The sequence below is a fragment of the Grampus griseus genome (genome assembly GCF_964374135.1).
Source record: "Grampus griseus genome assembly, chromosome: 15".
NCBI lineage: Eukaryota > Metazoa > Chordata > Mammalia > Artiodactyla > Delphinidae > Grampus > Grampus griseus.
Genome location: NC_139009.1, coordinates 88,371,369 through 88,394,849, shown reverse-complemented (window position 1 = coordinate 88,394,849; position 23,481 = coordinate 88,371,369). Strand labels below are relative to the sequence as shown.

The window sequence follows — 23,481 nt, the reverse complement described above, 5'->3', positions numbered from 1 at the left end:
TGTAACTGTTTGTGTTGATTATTTATTTATTTATTTGGGTGTGTGGGAAAGGAGAAAGAGGGTGTTTTAAATTTTTGTAGTTTACTACAGAATAGACTTACTCTTCTCAAGAATATTTATTATCCCTTTATTTTTTATCTATCTATCTATCTATTTATTTATTTTTGGCTGTGTTGGGTCTTTGTTGCTGCATGCAGGCTTTCTCTAGTTGTGGCGAGCAGGGGCTACTCTTTGTTGCAGTGCACGGGCTTCTTGTTGAGGTGACTTCTCTTGCGGAGCACGGGCTGTAGGTGCACGGGCTCAGTAGTTGTGGCTTACAGGCTCTAGAGCACAGGCTCAGTAGTTCTGGCTCACGGGCTTAGTTGCTCTGTGGCATGTGGGATCTTCCTGGACCAGGACTCAAACCCGTGTCCGCTGCATTGACAAGTGGATTCTTAACCACTGTGCCACCAGGGAAGTCCCTGGCCCTTTATTTTTAACCATACTAAATTAATTTTCTCTGCTTAAGATTTTAAGTATTCCTAGTACAAAATACCTGATTCTCAAGGCTTTTTCAATGAGAATAATTTTTACACTTCCTTTTGATCATATCTGGGAGAAAGTCTGATTTAGATGATGCTTTATTTTAAAATTTTATTTAACACCTTTTACAATTTGTGTCTACCACTGATTTGAAGATCACGGAAATAAGCAGCTCACAGTCTCAATAACAAAACCACAAGATTAAAACTACCATTTTAAATACCTTCAAAACCAATCATGATTTAGTATGCTTAGAATTTTTTATTACTTTTAGTAAATACGCATATTCTGCTCGAGTGTTCTTCCTGTCTTTGAAATTTTGTATTTGGCAGTTACACTTATTTGAAATTAACTACTTTCTTTGTATTTCTCAAAAAGTCCGGAGATTTCTTCATTGAGGATCTAGCTGAAGCAGTTTAGATACAATAGAACTCAAGGTTCCTTACACTATGTGATTCGTTCCAGAACTAGTCATTGTAAAGGTGAACTTTTGTGTGCTAATCTTAAAGTTGTCCAGAATTGTGTTTTGATGGCCCCTTTTTCCTCATTTGTTTTGGTTAATTTAAATAATGCCACAGGGATGTACAAGCTCCCTTTTGGCTGTCTGCAGGCTTTCCCTGTCAGAGGCAAATGAAGGTGTGTGGTTAGACTTTTACCAGCTTAGGGAAGCTCTGAGCCCTGGGTTTTCTGGAGCACTTCCAAGGACAGGATACTTTTAGACCATGTGTTTGGAGCATCTGTTTTGAGAAACATTGTGACCATATTCTCTCAGGAGCCATGATTGACTACATTCTAGAATTTTCAGATTTCCTTCAGTCTGCTTTTTCTGACAGTAGAAAAATTTAAATTATGGAATAACTAAATTGTTGGGGCAAATTAAAAAGAATGAACCGGGTATTGAGACTACAAAAGGAAGGTAGAGTCAAACAGAGCATGTGAAAGATTTTTGAAATGCAGCCTTTGGGAGAAATGAAGTGGAGGAAAATGAACCTCGGTGTCAGAATTTCACTCCCATTTCTTTGTGTTACGAGGGAAGATGCTTGGAGATGCAAGTAAGTGGAAGTGGCAGCTGTGCCATAATGAACATGGAGGGCTGAGGCTGTGGAACCTCTGTTAGGGGAGAGGGATAAAGATACACCCTCTCAGCCGTGTTCCATTTAAGGCCATCCGGAATCTTTTCCTGTTGAAACAATCCTAAATACTCTGACATCTAGGCCTGAGACAACTGACAGATGGAAATGTAAGCATATGGCAGTTTAGCAGAGGTTGCATGGTAGTCATTTAGTTCACAAAGTATGTGTTTCAGAAATACTTATTAACAGAAGTAGAAATTATATAGGAGAAATAGGGTTGTTTTCTGGGATGTCAGACCTGAGTAAAACAACTGAAGCAAGTATTAAAATTATGACATATGCTGAAAAAATAAAATATGCATCGTGAGGCATAAGAAGGAGTTAAGGTTGGGGGAAAGGAGAAGAGGCAGTTTCTGTTTGAGATGTGTGTGCGGAGGGACCGGGAGGACGGGCTGGCCCTGCAGGTTCCTGCCAGGTGTGATGGGGTCCCCGGCCCCTCCAAGCCAGTTTCAGGCAGCCTGGCGTCACACAACCACAGGGCTTACCAAAGATGAGGTGCAAGAACTGTGGGACGTCTTCTCTGGTTTCCTTTCCCTCTCCTCTGAAGAACCGGATCAAGGTTATCCTGCCCTCTATTCGGACCATGTTTATGGAGACAGTGAGGAGTCCTTTTGTTCTCATTAGACAGTGTGATTGGTATGTGTAGGAAGAGGCCATAAGTAATGAAATGCTAGGTAGAGAGTATATTGATGGATACCATAAATGTTTTGTGAGTGGTCTGTACTCGTTTTTTCATGGACAAATGTAAGTTGTGCACAGTGATATTTTTGCTTAGTTGAGTGTATACTAACTGGACTGTTACTTTGCGTTATTAATTAAGCCAGGATTGCTTGAATGATTTTCAAACATTAAAAGATGTCTTTGTTATAAAGGAGCTTTGTTTTAAGATGAGTTATTAACTGGGGCCGTCCTGTATGTGTAAGTGGGAAATTGTCCTCATTGGCAAATTGGTAGCTAGGATGCTCAGTCTTCAGGGCAGTGACTCAGGGCTTCAGAAACAAAGGCATTGAATTCTCCTCACCAAGTCTCCTCTTGTGAAAGTATAACTAGCTTAGGGAAGGTTAGTCAGAGGTCACTTTCCTAACCCCTGGTGAGATCTCGGGAACCGAGAAAGGAGTTTGATTAGCAGTGAAAACAGGTGGGCAGTTGATTTAGGACCAACCTGGGTGAAGAGACTGGAGCGCAGGGCAGCGTGGAGAGAGCTGCGGAGGAAGGTGGGAAATGCTGCATGCAAACGTGGCCTGTTTCAGTCTTTTGTCTAGAGCAGTAATTATCATTTTTCATTATTGCCCTTTCTGGAGAAAAATGAAATTTAAATCAAATTTATTTAATTAATAACATTTAATTAGTCTTATTAAATTAATTGATCCAATTAATTAAGTTTTCCCTAATGAGAGGAATTCAGTACTAAAGAATAAATTTTTTCAGATAGGGTTGATTGAGCTTTGGAGGTCCACAAACCACTGATTTTTTTTTTTTTTGGTCCCCCAAGAACCAATTTCTACCACCTTTGTGGTGAGGGGATACCCCCCATTGAGAATGCATGATCTAGAGTTAGTTTTTCTAGGAATAGGGCAACAGGTGTACTTTGTCTGCTGATGGATTTGAAAACTTAGTCTAAGACTGTAAATCGTCTGTACATTATGGGTTAAATAAGGCATTTGTGAACCTACTCAGGACCTTAACTGTAGTGTTGTTTCTATGGAAACTGTATTCTAGATCCAAAAAGCTTACTGAAATGAACTTTTGGAAAATACAACCTATATGTGAGATGGTGATTTGTACTGGTTTTAAATTTATATAAAGAGTGAGGCCTTTTTGCCAAAACTCAATATTGAGCTTAGTATTAAAGGAAGAGATGGCCATGGATCAGCAGAGAAGTAATATTTTAGGCAGGAAGAAGATTCTTCATCTCAGACTCAGCCTGTATACTCAATCTTAAAATATCACGAGATGCCTTTCAATTGTATTTGCCAATCATGAAAAAAATAGCTTTAAAATTTAATGTATATTTTTAAAAAACTAAAGGAAACTTTAACCATTATTTTCAACTTATTTAGATGAATCTTTACTTTTTTAGTGGTCTGGTAATCTCTAAAGGTCTTTGCAAACACTAAAGTATTCAATGTATATTTTTGTCTGGGACACCACTGGGGTAACTGAATGCTCCCCGTGTTAACATGCATTCACTGGGGCAAGTGCTTGACTTGCATTATCACATTTCTCCTCCCGACTCCATGAGCCGAGTACTGTTATCTCCGTTTTGGGGGTTGAGGGTTAACTCTCTCAAAATTTGTTAACAGACTGTCTCTTGTTTTTCTCCTGTTGTGCTGGTGCCTCTTTGGCCCGGGCCCTGGCACATGGCTTTGGCAGTTGCTTAGTGCTCCCGACCTTTGTATCTCTTGCCACCATAAGCAGTTAGCTCCAGCAGCCCTCTTTTTTAAATTTATTTTTATTATTTATTTATTTATTTATGGTCGCATTGGGTCTTCGTTGCTGCGCGCGGGCTTTCTCTAGTTGCGGTGAGTGGGGGCTACTCTTCGTTGCGATGCACGGGCTTCTTATTGCAGTGGCTTCTCTTGTTGCAGAGCACGGGCTCCAGGCGCGCGGGCTTCAGTAGTTGCGGCATGCAGGCTCAGTAGTTGTGGCTTGCGGGCTCTAGAGCGCAGGCTCAGTAGTTGTGGCACACGGGCTTAGTTGCTCCGCAGCATGTGGGATCTTCCCGGACCAGGGCTCAAACCTGTGTCCTCTGCACTGGCAGGCGGATTCTTAACCACTGCGCCACCAGGGAAATCCCAGCAGTCTTCTTAAGCCATACATTTACACTGATGTCATGTTAACCCTTCTCTCTTGTGACCTCGGTCATTGAGACAATTTCTAGGGGCTCTCTGTTTCGGGAAAAGATAGGCTGCTTGTCATATAGTAACAGAGATTCTGTTGTGTGGAAAAGAATTATAATTTACAGTTTCCACATGACTCTGAGAGCCAAAAGAACCTAATACTTAACTGTAATTTGAACAATTGGAGAGACTGTTTTATTCTCATTGCATATTTGCATATTTTGTTGAATATTTTCTTTTTTATTGCTTCTCACAAATAATCATACATGTATCATCTAAATCATTTAGTTTGTCTGCAGATATTCTGTTTTTGTTAGCTACTGCTTTCCCATGTATTGATTACTTAAAAATTTTTGTTATATCTTTAAGAATTAACTTTTTTATTAAGCTATAATTTATGCACAGTGAAATTTACTTTTTTAGTACAAAGTTTCATGAGTTCTGATGAATACATACAGTCATGTAACCACAACCACAATGAAAAATAGAGAACTGTTCCAGCATCCTCCACCCCACATTCCTTGGTGCTTCTTTGCAGCCCTCCTCCTAGTCTCTATCACTTTTCTGCCCCTATTTGGGCTCAGTAGTTGTGGTTTGTGGGCTCTAGAGCGCAGGCTCAGTAGTTGTGGCGCACAGGCTTAGTTGCTCCGCGGCATGTGGGATCTTCCTGGACCAGGGATTGAACCCGTGCCCCCTGCATTGGCAGGCGGATTCTTCACTACTGCACCACCAGGGAAGCCCGGTAAGTGTGTTTTAACCTTATAAACTGCCAAACTGTTTCTCAAAATGTTTGTGCCAAAATTTGCATTCCCACTAACAATGGTTCTGCATCCTTGCCAGATAGTTTTTTTTTTAAGTCATTCTGATGGGTATGTAGTGATACCTTGTGTTTTAATTTACATTTGTCTAATGACTAATGATGTTGAGCCTCTTGTCATGTGCTTATTTGCCATCCCTATATCTTTGATGAAGCATCTGTTCCAATTTTTTCCTGTTTTTTTAAATTGAGTTATTGTCTTTTGAGTTGTACAAGTTTTTAAAAATAGATATTTCTGACATAAGTTCTTCATGAGATAAATGATTTACAAATCTTTTATCCAAGTATGTGTCTTGTTTTTTCATTCTCTTAACAGTGTGTTTTGAAGAGCAGAAGTTTTTTAGTTTATTAGGTTCAGTTTATCATTCTTCTCTTGTGGATCATGCTTTGGGTACTGTAGCTAGGAAATCTTTGCCTTCCTCAGACGGAAGCTCCTTGACTGGAGAGGAGGAGCCTCTGTGGGGGACGTAGGGAGGAGGGGACCGGCAGCGGGGGGCTGTGTGTGGAAGCTTCCTGTGGTTCACAGACACCTGGCAGCACAGAGCCCCGAGGGGAGGTGGTCGCCACTCCCCATTATTCGCTCTCATCCTGGAAAGTTCCGGGCTTTGACTCTTACGGGCCTGGCATACTGTATGCTCACCGCCTCTGTTCAGCCATCTCTGAAATGCCTCCTGCCGCAGGGCCTGATGGATCTCCAGCGAGTGACCTGTGTGATCGCGGCCCATTTCAGCCTCCCGCCTCCTCTCCTTCAGTGTCCTGCTCTCCACCCTACTTTAGCCTCGCCTTCTAGTGGGGAGCACCTTGACCTTGTCATCATCCATAAGGGCACCCCTGAGATCTCAGTCTGACCACACCTCCCCTCTTCCTGTTCACTCCACCAGCTGCTCCCGGTCCCACGGTTCTCTGATCCCGCCACCTTTCCCTTCCCCTCACATCCTCCATGCCCTCTTGTCCCTTCGTGGCACGTCTCAGCCGCCTCTCTCGCTTCATCGTTCTCCCCCGGCAAACCCACACCGCCTGCAGTCAAGCGGTGCCGGACTCTGCTCCTGCGTCCTCACAGCTGAATGCGATGGGGGAGCATCGTGCTGAGTTGTCTTCCTTCATGTCGTGACCACTCGGCTCAAGAGGCCTTGATGCTGCCGACAGACTGTACTGCATGTTCCTCATTCATTCACCGGCTCATCCTTCTAGGTCGAGGGTTGCCAAACATTTTCTTTAATGGGTCAAATAGTAAACATTTTTGGCTTTGCGAGCCATGTGGTCTCTGTGTACATTGTGTCCTGAAAGCAGCCGCACGCGGTCGGTCAAGGAGTGGGGGTGGTACTCGTTCTCTTCCAAAGCTTTCTTCCAGGACTCCATACTTCTCCGGATTTCTTTCACCCTCTTTGACTGTTCCTTCTCAGTCAGTTGGACTGATTACTCCCAGTGCCCCAAACTTGAAGTGTCAGAGTCCCCCCAGGGCTCAGTTCTGGGAGCCCTCTCTTTTCTAAGCACCTTCACTCCCAGGGTGACTCACCTCGTCCCACAGCGCTGAGGACTTGCCATGTATAGATGACGTCACAGTTGTTACCTCCAGTCCGGGTATCTCTGCTCTGTCCACTTGAGCATCCTGCTGCCTACTCAGGACCTTCACTTGAGCGTCCAGCAGGCATCTCCAGTTCAAGGAGAGCCGCCTTCCCTAACCCCTCCTTCTGCGGTCTTCCCAGTTCCAGGAAGGGAAGCTCCCTCCTCCCCGGTGTTCAAGCCCAGAACTTTGGAACCGTTCTCCACATCGCTCCACATTCTACACTGAGCCTTCAGCAAGTTCCGTTGGCTCTGCTGTCGAGGTGGATCCAGAATGTGCCCACATCTCACCTCTTCCACCGCTAACAGACTGCCATGGGTTAACGCAGTAGCCTTGCACCTTGTCTCCTTGCTTCTGCCTTGCCATCCTTCAGTGTCCTCTCAACACAGTAGCTGTAATGAATCTTTTACTACAAAGATAACTCACGTCCCTTTATGCTAAAAGCGCTTCAAAGCCAAGTTCTTCAGTACGCCGTGGGAACCCTGTGAGGTCCGGCACCACTCTGCCTCTCTCTCCCTCTGCTGCTTCGCCTGCTTGCTGTTCCAGGAACCCAGGAGCGCACACAGCTGCCACATCTTTGCAGGGGTCCATTCCCTCTGCCAGGAATGCTCTTCCTCCACGCGCCCCTTCACCGCTCTGCTCCCTGTGCTCCTTCCGGCCTTCGCTGAGCTGCTGTCTCCCCTGTAACCACCCTGCTCAGAGCGGTGCCCCTGAGCCATGCCTCCGCCTCATTTCCTACCCCCATCCCCCTCTGCTGCCTTATTGTTCTGTGCTGCACTTATTATTCTCTGTTATCACATCAGAGCATGTGTTTTACTTTGATTTTTCCCTTTCTTCCCCTAACTGGAATGGAAGCTCCATAATGACTTAATGTGTTTTCTTCTATTTTATTAAGTTACTCAGCCCCAGGGCCTCGGACAGTTCCTGGAATATAGGAGGCACTCAATTCATATCTGTTAAATAAATGCATTTTTATAGATATTTGAGGAAGACATATTCTTTTTTCTACATTAGTCGTTGTTAAATTCACATAAGTAATAATATATATATATTTTTTTGCGGTACGCGGGCCTCTCGCTGCTGTGGCTTCTCCCATTGCGGAGCACAGCCTCGGGACGCGCAGGCTCAGCGGCCATGGCTCACGGGCCCAGCTGCTCCGCGGCATGCGGGATCTTCCCGGACCAGGGCACGAACCCGTGTCCCCTGCATCGGCAGGCCGACTCTCAACCACTGCGCCACCAGGGAAGCCCAAATGATAATAATAATGGATATCAAGAAGAAAAGGAAATATTTATTCTCTTCCCTTTAGAATCAGACTCTATACATGCTTGCTCATATGTATAATTTTTACTTGTAACCATGGTGTCAACAAAATCTTATATTCTTTTCTTGCCAGTTAATATCACATATAATTTCTCTTAATTTTCATAATTATTGCTTCTAATCTTTGTAAAAATATTCCCTGTAGCCAGTATTTCAGTATAGACTCAGTATATGCAACTTCATCCTTCCTTTTGAAGATTTATCTTTTTCTGACTTACAAAAATGGGATAATAACTTCTAAACTGTTACTAGTAATATAGTATTAACTAGTATAGTATTAACTATGTTCTGTGTGAAAAGTAAACCTGACTGGCCTAGTGAGTTGGGCTGGATTTTTAGTGCTCTTATCTATGTGGAAGAGTACAAGTCTTATGGAATCAGGGGACACTTGAAGGCAAATGGGAACTACCACTGTATTTGCTTTTAATAACCCTGTAAAAATTACCCTAGATTTATTTTACACTTGACTAAAGATGCCGGTGATTAGGTGGAAGCTCCTTGAGGGATCCGGGGCCGTAGGAACCTTAAACTCAAATTTTCTTTCCTGCTAAGCACTGCGGCCTATCAGTTTACCTTTGTCTGAAAGGCGTGGAGGTGCTCCTGGCCTCACTGGGAGGCTGAGGGAATGTCCCACCCTGCTGCCTTCTGCTGTCCTCCTCGCACTTAAACTGAAGCCGCCTTAGGTTACACTGCACTTACTGCAGCTTCCAGCCACACCAGGGGTGCGCTCATGCTTTTGCACACATTGACTCCTTTACGTCCTTTTCTCCTTCGCTAGGAAAATTCCTATTTCTCCCTCAAGGCTCAGCTCAAGCCTTTTCTTGGCAGTGCCATCTCTAACAGTGCAGGCGTCATTTCACCACGAGCCACTCCTGTGCCCTGTCCATAGTTGTATGCATGTCTCCTACCTGTGCTGAAATTCAAACCGCAAAGATATGACTTATTCACCTTTGAGCCTCAATGCCTGGGGTCCTGAAAATGTAGGTCTTTTAGTAAATACTGTGTATATTTGTGGAATAAACGAAAAGCAATGTATATTGATAGATTTCTCACTTATTTCTGAGTATTCTTTTCTTCCCCAAATGTTCCTTGTCAATTTTAAGTCCTTTAAACGAGTTTTTCTGCCTTCCCCTGTCCTAAGTAATTGACTTCTCAACTTTTATTGGCTTGTCACCTAGCCTGCCTGGGACATACTACCTCTCCCTGGAATGCAAACCATCTACTTTTCATTTAAATAAGCCTTTCCGTATCAACTAGGTGTGGTTGTGTTCTGTCTTTCCTTAATCCACTTTGTCTGTACTTGCAGTTTCCCATGACTCATCCTTCATTCTCCATCACATCACATACTTTTCCTCATTGCTTGCTCACAGGTCATACATTCTGAGTTGAAAGCGAACTTAGAAGATCAGAGCAGGAACTGGCGCCACAGTTTGCCCGGGTCAGTAGCTGAATCCTTCCCGCGCAGCCCAGCCCATCTTGTTAGACACCTTTTTTTTAGAGACCTTCAGAAGTTTCCCTTTGTTGTGTCAGGTCAGCCTCTCTAGTTCATTCGTGGGTCCTGCTTTTTCCCTTGGGAGATTCATCTCCATGAGACAGACTATAGATGTTTGAATATGCTTTGCTGTCCCCTGATGCTGCAACAGGCCAACAACACTGGGGAAAAGTACCTCACACAGAACTAGAAAGTAATGTTTAGAAGGCTTAAAAGCTTCTGTATAAGACATGAAGCCATGAGAGAACTCGGAAAAAATTTAGATTCATGTTTTTAAAAAACTTGGAGTGTGGAAAGATTTTCTAAGCCTTACATTTAAGGAAGAACCCATAATAGAAAAGATTGCTCGATTGAGCTCTATGGAAACCAAGAAGATCAGTGACAAATCCAGAAAAGACATTTGTAATACACATGACAAGCATGGAGTTACATCCAACAGCTCTCATTAATAAGAAACAAAAAAGGAATACCCTAATAGGCAAATGGGAAAACGCGAACTGGTGATGAATGAAAATATACTATGTACTTTTTAGGCCAGTAACCTGAAAAAAAAATGTTCAGAATACCAGAAATCAAATTAAGATTTCAGTTTTTGCCTAACAGATTGACACTTAAAAAATTGTTAACACCTGTATGGATGACTATATAATGAAATGATACTTTATTTTTATACTGATTTTGGAAATGTAAGTTTGGCAATATGTTTATACCTCTGACCAGTAATTACAGTCTAGGGATTTCTTGTGAGAAAACTTATCAGATAGATGTACACAGTGATCGATGGTTATACAGGTGTGTGTGGGGTCCTCAAGGAAGAGCCAGGAGTGTTAGAGATTGACTGGGGAGCGGTGGAGGGGGGCATGGGACGGGGGAGGGTAACGCCCTAGAGGAGAAAGGGGAGGAAGCAGAATCCACAGAGAGACCCTCAGAGGCCATGCGGATCCAGCAGAGTCTGGGCCAGCCCAGTGTCTGCCAGGGCAGCCTGCGTGGGGCAGAAGAGCCCAGGTCCTGACACCGCACTGCGCTCAGGCCTCGGCTAGGGCTGCCTGGGAAGGCGTGGTGTGGGTCCAGTCCTGCAGGCCCAGCTGCTGGAGGCCATCAGCTCATTGCATCCTGTGTAGCCAGAGGGCAGTTCTTGTTGGAGGGATATCTGTGGGGCACACCATTTGGCTGCCATGGAGGAGTGTTCATGGTAGTGTTATTAAAGTGACACAATTAGAAAGGGTGTTTTTTTTCCTGTAATAAACATAAAATACTCCTTTTCTAATTAAGTGGGGGAAAGTAATTTCAAAATAAGATTGCATTTGTATCTAAAGCAGCTACATACACATTACTGTAAGGGTTTCTTTTGAGCTTAAAATCCCTAACCCTTTTTCATATGAATTACTCTCAAGAATTTTCCCATCTTGATGATCTTTTGAAGCTGCATATGAGACTCTGTAGTTACCCTTTAACTTTTATGTTTATTGGAGATGGTGGTAAAATTGAAGTGATATTTTGATGGAACTTGGCCTACCCTAAGCTGCCCTCGACCAAGACTGTCTTGGAGGGACAGGAGGCCAGCATGTTGCTTCTCGTGACAGTGCCCAGTCTTATTGATTCATTTGGATTGTTTCTTTTTTTCCCTGGTTGTAATTAGTATCCACTTCCAAAATCAACTTCTGTATAATTTGAATAAGGTAATTTTACTACTTGTTTTTAGGAAAATTTTAGATGAGTATATTAACTTTACTTTTAAAGTTTACTTAAGCTGAAGATTTAATAAAATGATTTTAAATAATGCATCTGTGGAATCTTTCAAAGTATTGTTTTAAGCCAAAGAACGCGGATCTCTTGAAACCCATAAAATAGGCCCAGATAACTATTTTGACCTCTCTGCTCTTCATTCTGTCTTATTTTTTTATTTATTTTTTTTTGGCCTAAAGAACTCCAAGCAGTACCAGAGGATAATTTGAAAACTGTGGTTCTATTTCTTGGATTAGCTTTACAAAGATAAAAACTGTGGGAAAGTGAAGTTAAAATGAAGCTATTGTAACCCAAGTCATAATTCTGTTCCTCCAAAGCTCATTGTTGTACCTAGAGAAGTGATGAGGCATTACAGGACTGTTTCCAGGAGAGTCAGAAGAGTCGTCAGGAAATCTAGGGTCCTGTTGTGAAAGAATCACCGAATTTTCCCCATAACTGACCGGCAGGAAAAAGGTCACCTACCACCTGTCTCCAAGGGACCCCAGGACAGATTGTGTGCAGCCTCTGTTGCATTGCCTCAAACTGATATTTTGAAGAAGGTGGAGAACCTGATCTTCCCCAAAATGTTCTGCCATTTTTTCTGTGATTCGTTATATACTACAACTTAAAAAAAATTTGTTAGACTTTGCCAGGAGTTAAAAGTACTGTATAAAGTTTTTCTTTCTGGGATGTAGGTGTAGAGATTTAAATACATGTGTGTTTGTGTATGTATGACGTATGCTTGTATTTAAAATAAAAGCTACTGACTCTCATCAAAAATGTAGATGGTGATTTTGTTAGTTTCCCTGGTGCCTTGGAATGAGATTTGATTGCCTATTATGAGCTTGTGTTTTCTCTGAGATAAGTTCTTAAGATCAAGGGCCGTGTCTTTTCCTCCTGAGACCCAGTTCCCAGCATAGGATTTACTAAGAAGCTAGTCAGTAGTGGAGCAGACTGAAATTCCACTTCCAGATTTTATTTTAATTTAGTGTTTGCCACTAGAGGGACTGGATCAACTCTTGTCTCTTTGTTATTTTACCTTCAATAATGTCTTGTTAATTTATTAAAAACTGTTTTCATTCTAAAATGTGTTTTGGAAATTTGACTAGTCAGGTAGTACCAGTGGAAAATACTAAAAATAACTATTTATAATACTTTTATGTGACTCATTTTTACTTCCCGATCAAAATATTTATCCACAGAGATTTTAAGTAAGCTTTTTGGCTGGTGTTCAGAAACACAGGAAATGAATAAACAAAAGTGGATATTTGATATGAACTTACATAAATGACAGAAATGTAACCTTGGTTTTATTAGTCAAAGTTTAAAGTTTAATCATAAAGGAGTACAAACCCTATCTCATTTTTTCTAAGCAAATTTTACACATCAATGAAACTGCTTCCTAAGCAGCATTTCACAAAAATTTCGATATGCTCTCCATTATATTAAAACCCCCAAACTACTTTCTTAGTATAGTTTTATAAAGATTAATTTTCATTAGAGTTCTGTAGTTGATGAAGTTCAGTTAGACGTGGCGGCACCCGCTCCCATCCCAACGGCAGCGCATGGCCGCGTGAAGGCTCTGTTCGCTTTCCCTCTGGGCCTGCGCGGGGCCCTGAGCCGGAGCTTCGGGGGCGCCTGGGTCCCGACAGCAGGTCCCAGCCCAGGCGGACACTCCAGGCCTCAGCCCACAACTCGTCTGCCCCGGCTCGGCTTCTCGCCTCTTCGTAACTTCGCCAGAGATGATGAGCGTTGTGTTTCCAGCAAACTTTCCCTCACGGTTCACTTTATCCAGATAAGAAATCCGGCCTCCCTTCCGGGGCTCAGGGGTCTTCCCACCTTATGCCGCCTTGCCTGATGCTTGGCCGTCTCTTGGCCCAGCGCAGTGTCACTGTCTTTCCTCTTTTTGTGCGTAGCCGTGACCACTGCTCTCTTTTCCCTCTGCTCTCACTCTTCTGTGCTGGCTCAGAGTGGGGATGTGCTCTCTGGCTCGTGTGACACACTGTGACGGGCTGGGGGGAGTCAGGGAGCTGTGTGTACAGTTAAAACCACACTAGGCCAGTTCTGGTGGGCTTCGTATCATTACGTGCTTTTCACTTTTTAAATGGTGAAAACACAGCCAGTGCTTGTGTGTTCATCCCGAGCCTTGGCTGTGCTCTTATACGGGGCCTCTTCCCACTGGCCAGAGCCACCTGTCACCACAGTGCGCTCAGTTAGTTGGCTGCTCAGAGTTTGGACTTGCTACGTGTCCTGTTAAGTCCCAGGGTCAGTCTTCAAAAGCTTACATTACCCAGAAAGTACCAGAGGAAGGGGGTCGTTAACGTTGTGTAGAACGCAGTCCCGACGTGCCCCGTGTGTCTGTTGGTGTTACCTTCACAGCCCAGGGTGGGGGGGAGGGGCGGTTCGAGGCGCCAGACACGCCCCTCCCTTGCTACAGGGTCCAGTCCCCCGTCCCACGTGTGGGCAAAGCTGTTCACTGCAGTGTAGTTCACTGTATTTAAAGACAGTGCATCTGCATGTTGTGTAGTTTACAGAACAGAGCGCTGTCCTGTAGATGGAGTGAGGCAGCTCACATTCTGCGGAAACAGTCTGCACCAGAGAGGTTTTTTTTTTTAAGAGGGAGTGTTCATTATTTATTTATTTATTTATTAAACAGAGTCTTCATTGCTGTGCGCAGGCTTTCTCTAGTTGTGGGACGCAGGCTTCTCTTTGTGGTGGCTTCTCTTGTTGCGGAGCACGAGCTCTAGGCCCGTGGGCTCAGTAGTTGTGGCTCGCAGGCTATAGAGCGCAGGCTCAGTAGTTGTGGTGCACGGGCTTCTCATCGCAGTGGCTTTTCTTGTTGCGGAGCACGGGCTCTAGGCGCGCGGGCTTCAGTAGTTGTGGCTCGTGGGCTTAGCTGCTCTGCGACATGTGGGATCTTCCTGGACCAGGGCTTGAACCCGTGTCCCCTGCATTGGCTGGCGGATTCTTAACCACTGCGCCACCAGGGAAGTCCCCCCACCATAGATTAAGTGGAAAGGAAACACCCGCTGCAGAGCATGGGTTATGTGCCATGTCTGTGAGCCAAAGAGACTGCACGTTCCCACCACACGCATCCTCTACCCCCAGGAGGTGGCCTCTGGGGAGAGCACTGCTGAGGTTGCAGGGAATCAGGGGAGGAAGGGAACGTACTTATTCTGCTCTGTGTTCTCATTGGCACCGTTTGCGTTTTTTCTTACTACATCCATGTTCCTGTTACTTTTTAAAAAGGCCACGTTTCCTCCTTGCCTCGCACTGCCCTCCAGAGTAGGGCGGCAGTGCCCTTGAGGCGGTTGCTTGGAAATTAAATTCCCACAGCTTCTCTGGTACTGTCTTCCCCACTCCCTGCATACAGGTGACTGAGTACTTGGTCTACACTTGGTACAGTAGAACGAACACCAGCTTTGCAGTCAGAGTAGACCTGTGCCTACAGCTTACTGGCTTGTACGGTTTAGGGTGAGTTACTTAACCTTTCAGAATCCTAATTTTCTTGTGCAGGCTGTGGAGTGGTAATGTGTGTAGCTCAGATCTGTCCTGAGGATCAAATAAGAGCACGTACTCCGGGCTTCCCTGGTGGCACAGTGGTTGAGAGTCCGTCTGCCGATGCAGGGGACACGGGTTCGTGCCCCGGTCCGGGAAGATCCCACATGCCGCGGAGCGGCTGGGCCCGTGAGCCACGGCCGCTGGGCCTACACGTCCGGAGCCTGTGCTCTGCAACGGGAGACGCCACAACAGTGAGACGCCCGCGTAACGCAAAAAAAAAAAAAAAAAGAGCACGTACTCCGTGAGCTGGCATGGTGATGGGCATGTGGTAGGGGTTCTATACATGATAATTTTTACATTTTTGTGTGTGTGGGTGTAAGTGCAATAATGTGTATCATGTGTTGACTATCACATATTACTTACCTGTGCAGATATCCTTACGGCAAGAAAACCACAGTTTTAAACATGAGTCACTTGTGTAGATTACAAGTCAAAGCTTGGTGATAATGACAATATTGGAATTCCTTTTTAATGTAAGTACATTACTTAGATATAGGGTTTTTTGGAGTAATATCTGTGTTTTCTTTTTCAGCTCTTTCAGTCTCACATGGCAACAAAAACAGCGCATATGTCCACACAAGTATTTGACAATGAAGAGAAAGTGAGTATATCTTTTAAGTAGACCCACCTTGTACTCTGGATGCCTCTGTGGTTTCAGAATAACTACTGAGAGACCTGAAAGACTTTTGTTCTACTTACCTTGAATATGAATTAACTGTTATGTTGATCCAAGTTAAAAATCAGTGACAAACTGCATCACTGTCGACTGTCCACAGCGTCTCTACCCTGCCTGACGTTAAGCAGATGCAGGTTCCAGCTCTGCCACGGCAGGCAGGGGGAGCCTGACACTGCTGTAGCTGGCATCCTCACAGACCTTGATGATGACAGGGTGGGACGCCACGGGACGGCCCTGTCAGAGCCTTCCTGAGTGCGAGGTCAGACCTTAGTGCTTCTGAGGGCTTTCTGAGTGCCTGCACAGGAGGGATGTGTTTGGGTCATTTGTATTAAAAGTTATATTTAGAAAGAGGGAGTAAATTTAATTTGGTGAACGAGGTGAGTTGTCAGTGTTTTAAAAGAGAAAACAGTAACTGTGAGCACGGGTCACGAGATCCCTTTCCTTTAGCTCCATGCTCCAGCAGCCTCTGCCTCCCCACACGTGCTGAGGTCCCCCCAGTTCTGACACTTGGTCATCTGGCCACCGAGCTGCCATCATTTTATCTCTGTTCTCTCATTGGTAGTTGTAGTCTGTTCCATCTTTATTTTAGCACCTCGCAGACTTTGAATTACTCTTAATCTGTCTTCTAGCACGTCGCTTTGCTGAAACTACTGTAATTGTTTAGTGACCGATGCACTGAGTGCTCACTGCTCAGTCCTCATTCTCTCCAGCCCCTCTTCTTCATTAAATGATGCTGACCACTCCCACATTTTTGAAAAGATTCTTTTATTTCCATGACATTAAAATCACATGCTTTAGAACCAGGAGGGATTCTATAGGCCATTTAGTTCAACTTTTGTGCTTCCAATAGAAACTCTAACAAATACTGTTCTAATCCTCTTGAACGCTCTCACGGCCAGCTGGGAAGCATAGTGTGTTTCTTCATTCTCTCTTCTTTTTAAATCACAGAGATAACAGGCTTACCTGGTAAAAGGGACTCGAAGGGCACAACTCGTTTGTGGACTAGTTTTCTGTTGCTCCGTAACAAATGGCACGGACTGAGCTGCTTAAAACAGCAGCTGTTGATTAGCGCCCAGCCTGCGGGTCGGGAGCGCCAGGCTGGCTCCCCTGGCTTCTCCACCCAGGCCTCACGTGCAGGAGGTCCGCTGCTGGTTCCCAGCTGGGACCGCACCCCACCCCACCCCCGACCCTTCCAGGTTGTCGGCAGAGTTCTGTTCTTTGCTGGTCGGTTGCTGCCAGCTTCTGGAGATCATTCTTAGGTCCTTGCGACCCATACAGCAAGGGGAACTGGAAAGGCAAGGCCCCTTCATGCTTCAAATCCCTTCCACTCGGAAGTCCTCTGTCCCTTTTAAGGGTCCACCCTGGATAATCTCCCTTTCTAAGGTTAACTGATTTGGGACCGTAATGACATCTGTCAAACCCCTTCACCGCAGCACCTAGATTAGCGTTTGAATAACCAGAAGGTGTGGGTACACTGGTGCCAGCAGTCTTGGGGTCCTCGTGGGAACTCTCTCACCATATACAGTGACAAGCTCGTCTTTCTCACCTACACCTCCAGGTCCACTCCCAACAGTCTGTCACTACCCTTTGAGACATCTTCATCCATGTTCATATATATATGAGAATATAGGAAAAGATTTTTTCTTTCTGAAACTGAAATCACAGTGAATAAATCACTGTTTAGATACTTAGCATTTGAGATTTCTCCACGTGTGGAATGTGTCAGTCGTTCAGGATTCCATCGTGTGGATTCACTACAACTTGTTTATCCATTTGCCAGTTGTTGGGCCTTCGCTTGTTTCTTGCCACTTCTGACTGTTTGGAGGAAAGCTGCTACGACCATCTGTGCGTCAGTCCTTGTGTGGATGGGTGCTCTGTCTTGGGTGCTGGCAAGCGGGGTCTTTTGGCTGTGTGGTTATGTGTACTTAACTTTATAAGAAACCACTGCCCGCCTTCCAGAGCGGCTGTGCCATTTTGCATGTGCAGCAGCGAACTTATCAGAGTTCCCGTCTTTGTTCATCATCTCCAGGGCTTGATGTTATCAGCCTTTTAAATTTTTGCCATTTTAGTGGCTGTTCAGGGGTATCTTATTGTAGTTGTGCTTCACATTTTCCTGATACCTGTTAATAATGTTGCGCACTCTTTCATGTGCTCGTTGGCTGTTTTGTTATCTTTTTTGTGAAGTGTCTGTTCAAGTGTTTTACCCATTTTTTTTAAGTGGGTTGTCTTGTTATTGAATCTTACAAAATTCTTTATGTATTCTGAATACAAGTGCTTTGTCATATATATACTATTTTCTCCCAGTCTGTGACTTGCATATTCCTTGATAACTCTAAGTTTTTAACTTTGATTAAGTAGACAAATAGATAAATAATAGATTGTCACAATACCACACTCCTTGGTGATTGTAGCCTCAGATTAGATACTGTAAGTCCTTCAGCTTGTTCTTTTGTACAGTCATTCTAGCTGTTCTAAGTCTTATGCCTTCCCATATGAATTTTACCATCAGCAGTTGGTTACTGTATCGACAGCATATATTTGGGTCTTGCTCTTTTATCCAGTCTGACAATTTCCTTTTAATTGAAAAGTTTAGACCTACACTGTCTAGTATGGTGGCCACCAGCCACACGTGGCTATTTATATTTAAATTAGTTAAAATGAAATAAAATTAAAAAGTTCCTTCCTCGGTTGCATGCGTCACGTGCAGGTGCTCAGTGACGGCATGTGGCTGGTGGCTCCAGTTGGCAGCTCAGCCTTGTCATGGAAGGTCCTGTTGGACAGCTGGCTTAGACCACTTCTCCTTAATTATAGACGCAGCTGGTTTAAGTCTACCAACTGGCCATGTGTGTTCTTTTTTTTTACGTTTTTTTTTTGAATTTTATTTTATTTTTTTATACAGCAGGTTCTTATTAGTTTCCATTTAATACATATTAGTGTATACATGTCAATCCCAACCTCCCAGTTCATCCCACCACCACTTCCCCCCTTGGTGTCCATACATTTGTGGCCATGTGTTTTCCATTTGTCCCATTTGTTCTTTCATTTTTTTTTCTTTTCCTGCCTCCTTCTGGATTAATGGAGTATTTTTATGATTGCTTACTAGCTAACCCTCTTTGGTCTTTTATTTTTTTAAACAGTAATTGATGTGGGCTTTAACTTATCACTCACTGCCTTCAGTGTTGCAGTACTTCCTGTATAGTGTAGAAACCTTACGACAGTGTAACTCCATTCCCCTTCCCATCTTTTGTGCTGTCACAGTCATGCATCCTGCTTCTCCATGTATCATAAATCCTGTAATACACTGTTGTTATTGCTTTAAGCAGTCAATCTATATTTTCAAGAAATTAAAACAAGCAAAAAATTCTCTTACGTTTACCCATATTTTTACCTTTCTGACAGTCTTCATCCTTTTTGTAGATCTGAGTTTCTGTCTGTTGTCATTTTCCTTTCTCTTGGAGAACTTTTAGCATTTCTTGTCGTGTAGCATTTCTGGCCGTGCCATTTCGTAAATGTCATTTGTACATTTAGCAAATGTAACTGTCTTCATTTGCCTTCACCTGTGAGGGGTGTTTTCATTGGATACAGAACTCCGGGCTGTCACTTCTTCTTTGGCGCTTTACTGGTGCTGTTCTGTCGTCTTTTGGTGCGCGTCTTATGTTTTACTTGTCTGTAATACGCCTTCCCACCCCTGGTTGCTTGTAAAGCTTTCTTCATCCAACAGTATTTTCCTGTTTTGGAAAATCAAATATTTTTATGTCATAAGTAGTGCTGGACTCTCATCATAGAAAGATAATAAGAAATATGTGTTTTGAGGGTCTGGACACAGGTTTCTCACAAACTTAACCAGTTGTATCTTGGGGGAGGTATAATGATCAAAAAGTCTTTAATTTTTTTCTGATAAATTATGTTTATCTCTAATGTGCCTATATCCTGTTTTAGTAAGACTTTAAAAAACTGTTGCCGTTGTTTTTGTTTCCTTTCAGCAAAAAAAAGAAAATCCTCGTTCTTTAGCCATGTCTGGCCATGTTGGTTTTGAGAGTCTGCCTGATCAGCTGGTCAACAGATCAATTCAGCAAGGCTTCTGCTTTAATATTCTCTGCGTGGGTAAGTGCCAAGCCCCCCTAGATTCCTCCTTCCTGTTCCTGTGCTCACTTCCTTCTTGTCATGAGCAGCATGGTGCCCACATTAGCAACTTAAGATCATGATTACAGATTTTTTTCCAGTTATTTAAATTCTATCAGTTTTGGTTTTCTTAGCTCTACTGCTTTAAACTTTTTGTTTGTTCTTTAAACATTTCAGTGCTTTCTTCAGAGTTCTGAGTAACTTAGCACACGTGATTCATTTTTATGCTCTGCTGGTGACTCAGTGGACCAGCCTTAGCATGTATTTATTTCAGGGACAATCCAACCTTTGAAGTATCTGAAATATTTGGGATCCGTGAAACCATTGTAAGGGTTTACTGTTCTGTTTTTCTTCATCCATCCTGTGCACCTGTGAAGATGTACCTGCATTTCTTTCAGGGGAGACTGGAATTGGAAAATCAACGCTGATTGACACACTATTTAATACGAATTTTGAAGACCATGAATCCTCACATTTTTACCCACATGTTAGACTTAAAGCACAGACTTATGAACTCCAGGAAAGTAACGTTCGATTGAAATTGACCATCGTGAATACAGTGGGATTTGGTGACCAAATAAACAAAGAAGAGAGGTACATGCTTTCCTCTTGTAATAAATAGGTTTTTCTTATTTCAGGATATCTGCCTTCTTGCCCTATGTGCTGTGATTTGATTTTCAACTGTGGAAACCCATGCCTTTCCTCCCAGACTTAAATTTTTTAAATAATTAAGCAATATTTTATTATTGTTAACAAATTGACATTTTTCTATCCAGTTGTCTAATTTCTTTAGAGTAATTTGAATCACATTTTTTAAGTGTGTGTTTCAGCAAAAATAGTTTTAGTTATTTCCTGATATGACAATTTGGTGTATATTAAGTGATTTTAACTACTTTCCAGGCAAGACTTGTCTTGTTGAGAAAAAAAAAACAACAAGGCATATATGGCAAATATATAATCGCCAAATCCATGGTGCATGAATTGTTTTGTGAAATTCTAACTAAATTAGCCAGGTACATTATTAAGCATTGCAGGAAAGGTTTGATAATGAAATTTTTATTTGTATTTTATATTAGGTCACTATTTTTGTCATTATTTCTACGGTATTATAATTATTCTTTTTCTTTAAATTTATTTATTTATGTATTTATTTTTATTATTTTGGGGTGGGGGTGCTGTGATGGGTCTTAGTTGAGGTACGCAGGCTCTTCGTTGTGGCATGCGAGGTTTCTCTCTCTAGTTGTGGTGCGTGGGCTCCAGAGCACGTGAGCTCTGTAGTTTGCAGCACGCGGGTTCTCTCGTTGAGGTGCACGGGCTCAGTAGTTGTGGAGCATGGGCTCAGTAGTGTGGTGCGCAGGCTTAGTTGCTCTGCGGCCTGTGGGATCTTAGTTCCCAACCAGGGATCGAACCCACCTCCCCTGCATTGGCAGGCGGACTTTACCATTGGACCAGCAGGGAAGCCCCTCCTATGGTATTATAAAGATTGATTATAGATTCTATATGAAATTTAAACTATAAAAGGAGGAAATAGACTAGGGCAAAGCAATGACTTTTTGTTCTTTCTCCTTTTTGAAAGTTATATATTTTCATTATTAGAGGTAGTTTCCTAGGTCCTAGAAGTTTGCTTTAGAGGGAAAATATGTTGCATCATTGACTGTCTTTATGTGTTAGCCTGTTCAGAACACTTGTGTGTTCTGCTTTAGATTTCAGGAAACAGTTTTGTGGGCTTTCTGGAGGAAGCAGGTCGGTGGAGGAGGCAAAGGCCTTTTCTGTGTAGAAATCACTTACATTTATTCTTAGATATTTGGTAGTTTTGATGATCTTGTAAATGGCATCTCTTACAAATATTTCATTTTCTATTTGGTGTATGGAAATGTAATTGATCTTGCATATAGCCACTTCTGTGAATTCTCTGATTAATTCCAATAACTCGTCTCTAAATTTGTTTAGGTTTTCTATGTATGTAATAGTATAATCTGCAAATAATGGCATATTCCTCCTTTCTAATTCTTTTGTTTCTTCTTTTTAAATAAGTTTTATTGCTGTATAATTTTTTTTTAATTTATTTGTTTTTTATTTTTGGCTGCATTGGGTCTTCATTGCTGCGCATGGGCTTTCTCTAGTTGCAGCGAGCGCGGCCACTCTTCGTTGCGGTGCGTGGGCTTCTCATTGCAGTAGCTTCTCTTGCTGCGGAGCACGGGCTCTAGAGTGCAGGCTCAGTAGTTGTGGCTCACGGGCTCCAGAGCGCAGGCTCAGTAGTTGTGGCGCACGGGCTTAGTTGCTCCGCAGCATGTGGGATCTTCCCAGATCAGGGATTGAACCCGTGTCCCCTGCGTTGGCAGGCGGATTCTTAACCATTGCACCACCAAGGAAGCCCTACTGCTGTATAATTTACATAGAATAATACAATGCATTGTTTGCTTAAGTGTACAATTTAGTTACTTTTGACAAACGTGTAGTTCCTACCCACCACCACGACAGTTATAGGAAATGTCCACAGCCTTGAGGCCCCTCACGTGCCCTACAGCCCACTTCTTCCCCAGGGGCTCCCCCGGGGCGGTGCCTTCTCCTGAGGCGGGTGCTGTGGCTTCTCCCCGGCGCCCTCTGGTGAAGTCTCAGTACTTTGGCCTCCCTGAGCGCCTATCTCTCCTCCGTCCTCAGTGGGTCTGCCAGGCTTTGTGCCCTCTTTTGTGCTGGGCCCCAGAAACTTGTCTGCAGGCAGTGGGGCTGGGAGGCTGTAGACTCGCCTCATTCATCTCCCAGTGATCAGCATTTTTACTGCCTGTTGTCCTGTGTCTGAAACCCCCTTTCCATATATTTCGTCCGGGCTGGGGTGGGGGCGGGGGCGGGGTATGGATCCAGTTGCTGCTCCTCCAGCATGGCTGAAGACAGTGGTCTTTATTTCCTTTCTCGCATTTTAATACCTGACTGCACTGGGACTGGCAGTACTCCACTAGAGTCAGTGGAGATAGTGGGCATCTTTGCCTTGCCCTGACTCCAAAGGGAAAGCTTCCTTTTTGCCCTGAATTGTGCTGCTTTCTTTTTTTCAGTTAGAATAAGGAAGTTACTTTATATTATTAGTAAGAGTTGTTTTTTTAAAATCATGAATACATATTATTATCAGGTATTTTTTGAATTCTGTGGAAAAGATTGTAATTTTTCTCCTTTAATCTTTAATAAGATGAATTACAGTAACTGACTTTTTATTGGTAAATTAACCTGGCAGTCTTGGATACCATTTGGTATTCTTTTTATATTGTGCTGTATCTGATTTTTTTTTCCTTTTAGTATTTTTGCATGTTATGTCTATAAGTGAGGTTTTCAACCAGTATCTTATACTTTTTTTTTTTTTTAAATAAATGTTATGTTAGCCTTCTAAAATGAGTTTGGGGAGTTTTTCACTCTCTTTTTTGGGAAAATGTGTGTAAGATTAGAGTTATTCTTCCCTGGAATGATTGGTGGAACTTGCCAGTAAAACCATCTGGGCCTGGAGTTTTCTGAGAAGATTTTGAGTTATTAATTTTCTTTAATGATTATAGGACAATTTGGAGTTGCTTTTTGAGACAGTTTTGAAAAGTTACAATTTTCCAGGAGTCTGTTTCATCCAAATTCCCAAATATATTTACTTAAAGATGTTGATAATATTCTTCTAATATATTTTCATTGTCTTCATCATCTGTAATGACATCTACACCTCCTTTCCTGG

General features: G+C 43.1%; 1 protein-coding gene across 1 annotated transcript in view; it reads left to right on the top strand.

Moving 5' to 3' along the window:
• SEPTIN10 (septin 10) overlaps positions 1-23,481 on the top strand; it is a 53,588-nt gene that overhangs the window by 4,514 nt on the left and 25,593 nt on the right. Inside the window, exons 2-4 of the mRNA XM_082672483.1 lie at positions 15,510-15,578; positions 19,637-19,757; positions 20,174-20,369. Coding sequence (XP_082528609.1) covers positions 15,510-15,578; positions 19,637-19,757; positions 20,174-20,369 — 386 coding nt within the window. The remainder of the gene's footprint in view (positions 1-15,509; positions 15,579-19,636; positions 19,758-20,173; positions 20,370-23,481) is intronic.